The sequence below is a fragment of the Mandrillus leucophaeus genome, unplaced genomic scaffold (genome assembly GCF_000951045.1).
Source record: "Mandrillus leucophaeus isolate KB7577 unplaced genomic scaffold, Mleu.le_1.0 Scaffold1928, whole genome shotgun sequence".
NCBI lineage: Eukaryota > Metazoa > Chordata > Mammalia > Primates > Cercopithecidae > Mandrillus > Mandrillus leucophaeus.
Genome location: NW_012101952.1, coordinates 85,180 through 87,793, shown reverse-complemented (window position 1 = coordinate 87,793; position 2,614 = coordinate 85,180). Strand labels below are relative to the sequence as shown.

General features: G+C 37.3%; 1 protein-coding gene across 1 annotated transcript; it reads left to right on the top strand.

The window, feature by feature from the left end:
- Nucleotides 1–1,198: 1,198 nt before the first annotated feature.
- LOC105538474 (olfactory receptor 10T2-like) lies at nt 1,199–2,145 on the top strand. Its single transcript, XM_011978347.1, is given in 2 exon segments — nt 1,199–1,631; nt 1,634–2,145. Coding segments are annotated over 2 exon segments (945 nt in total).
- Nucleotides 2,146–2,614: the final 469 nt, after the last annotated feature.

The window sequence follows — 2,614 nt, the reverse complement described above, 5'->3', positions numbered from 1 at the left end:
AATAGAAAGAAGACTTAGCCTAAGACTTCCTGCTCCACCCCATCCCTAGGGATCATCGATCTATTTTGTTTCATAGACAGATATGCCATAACCTTCTGACTCAGGTTTTACACTCGTGTCCCTTCACAATTCCAGAAACATACAGAACAAGTATCATAGAATCATAAAAAAGAATTCAAACGCTATAGACTCCTTAGATAAAAAAGGGTAGATTTATTAAAGAACCCTGATTTGATCATTCCACAATGTATACATGTATCCAAACATCACATAATACCCCATAAATAGTTATAATTATTAGTTGCTAATACAAAATAAAATTTAAAAAGAAAATAATTTTTAATGTAAACATGACAGTTCTTTCTTTAACTGTGCATATTTAAATTTTTGCTCAATTTTGAAAAAAGAATCTCAAGGATAAGAACACATGAGTCAAATGCAGAGAAACTGTCCTGATCTAAGGGTCCAGGCTCTTCTAGTGTTCAAGTATCAAACCAGGATATTTGCCTCTCAACTCCTTAGTTGTAAAAGCAGCTGACACATAGATTGGAGTTACTATGTGTTAAGTACTGTTTCAAGTACTTTACTGATATCATCTAAGTTAATTCTTATAATAATCTTATATAATATCTTCTACTATTATTTATGTCTTACAAATGACAAAAACTGTCGCACTGAAGTTCACAGCTCTAAGTGCAAAGGCAAGTTTCAAACTCTAGCATTCTGGTTCCTGAGTCCATGCTTTGAGGCACAGTGTTTTAGTGCCTTTACAATAATGCTAATTAAATGATTGTTATATTAGGAAAAGAAACCAAATTACTAAGTTAGAATATACACCCAAAGACCAAATACATACAGTACAAGAAAAACAATTTAAATTTTCTATTCCATATTAAAGGTAATGTTCTTCTTAAACTGAGAGAATTTTTTCACTTTGTTAAATAGTTGGATTCTTTTAACTTTGGGGTATGTATATACTGTAGATAATCATTTCTCTGTTACTTCAGATCAATAATTTATTGGAAAAATCATTAAAGAGGCTGTCTATGTCTACTATGTCTAGATAGCCTAAGAGAAAGAGATGTTAATATTATGAATCTGACAATATACTTAAAGTGAAGGCGTTGAGAAAATGTTCTTATTACAATGATAGTTATCATTTTGTCTCTTTCAAACACATTCACAGAAAGTTATTCAGATGCAAGGTTTCAACAAAACCACTGTGGTTACACAGTTCATCCTGGTGGGTTTCTCCAGCCTGGGGGAGCTCCAGTTGCTGCTTTTTGTCATATTTCTTCTCCTAAACTTGACTATCTTGGTGGCCAATGTGACCATCATGGCCGTTATTCGCTTCAGCTGGACTCTCCACACTCCCATGTATGACTTTCTACTCATTCTTTCATTTTCTGAGTCCTACTACACTTTTGTCATCATCCCTCAGCTGCTAGTCCACCAGCTCTCAGACACCAAGACCATCACCTTCATGGCCTGTGCCAACCAGCTCTTCTTCTTTCTTGCCTTTGCTTGCACCAACTGCTTCCTCATTGCTGTGATGGGATATGATCGCTATGTAGCCATTTGTCACCCTCTGAGGTACACGCTTATCATGAACAGAAGGCTGGGGTTGGGGTTGATTCTCTCTCAGGAGCCACAGGTTTCTTTTTTGCTTTGGTGGCCACCAACCTCATTTGTGACATGCCTTTTTGTGGCCCCAACGGGGTTAACCACCATTTCTGTGACATGGCACCTGTTATCAAGTTAGCCTGCACTGACACCCATGTGAAAGAGCTGGCTTTATTTAGCCTCAGCATCCTGGTAATTATGGTGTCTTTTCTGTTAATTCTCATATCCTATGGCTTCACAGTTAACACCATCCTGAAGATCCCTTCAGCTGAGGGCAAGAAGAAGGCCTTTGCCACCTATGCCTCACACCTCACTGTGGTCTTTGTCCACTATGGCTGTGCCTCTATTATCTATCTGTGGCCCAAGTCCAAGTCTGCCTCAGACAAGGATCAGTTGGTGGCAGTGACCTACACAGTGGTTACTCCCTTACTTAGTCCTCTTGTCTACAGTCTGAGGAACAAGGAGGTAAAAACTGCATTGAAAAGAGTTCTTGGAATGTCTGTGGCAACCAAGATGAGCTAACAAAAAATAAAAATAAAATTAGGATAGTCACAGAAGAAATCAAAGGCATAAAATTTTCTGACCTTTGAGGCAGATACTGACTCAGACAGTATTTCCAAGGATTAAGACTACTGTTGCCTTTTTATTTTCTCCTATTCCAAAAAAAAAAAAAAAAAAAAATTGCAAGTCAATCTACACACTATATTGTCCAATGTCTAGTTAAAAAGAAAGAATTCACACTTGGCAAAAAGAGAAAACCATGAGAGTTTTTCAAGGAAAAACACAACCAAAACAAATATAAGGACAAGAATTGCTTTTCCGGTTGGAGAGACAGAAGAACAGGGTCTGAAGTGGCTGGGAGCATTTTATCCAGGACACAGGCATTCATCTAGTGATACATTTATCTGTGTACCAAGTCCCATTCAAAGAAGAAAAATTAAAATGAACAAATATATAGTTTATGGTGGTTGGGACTGGTTAGGTGAGAAGA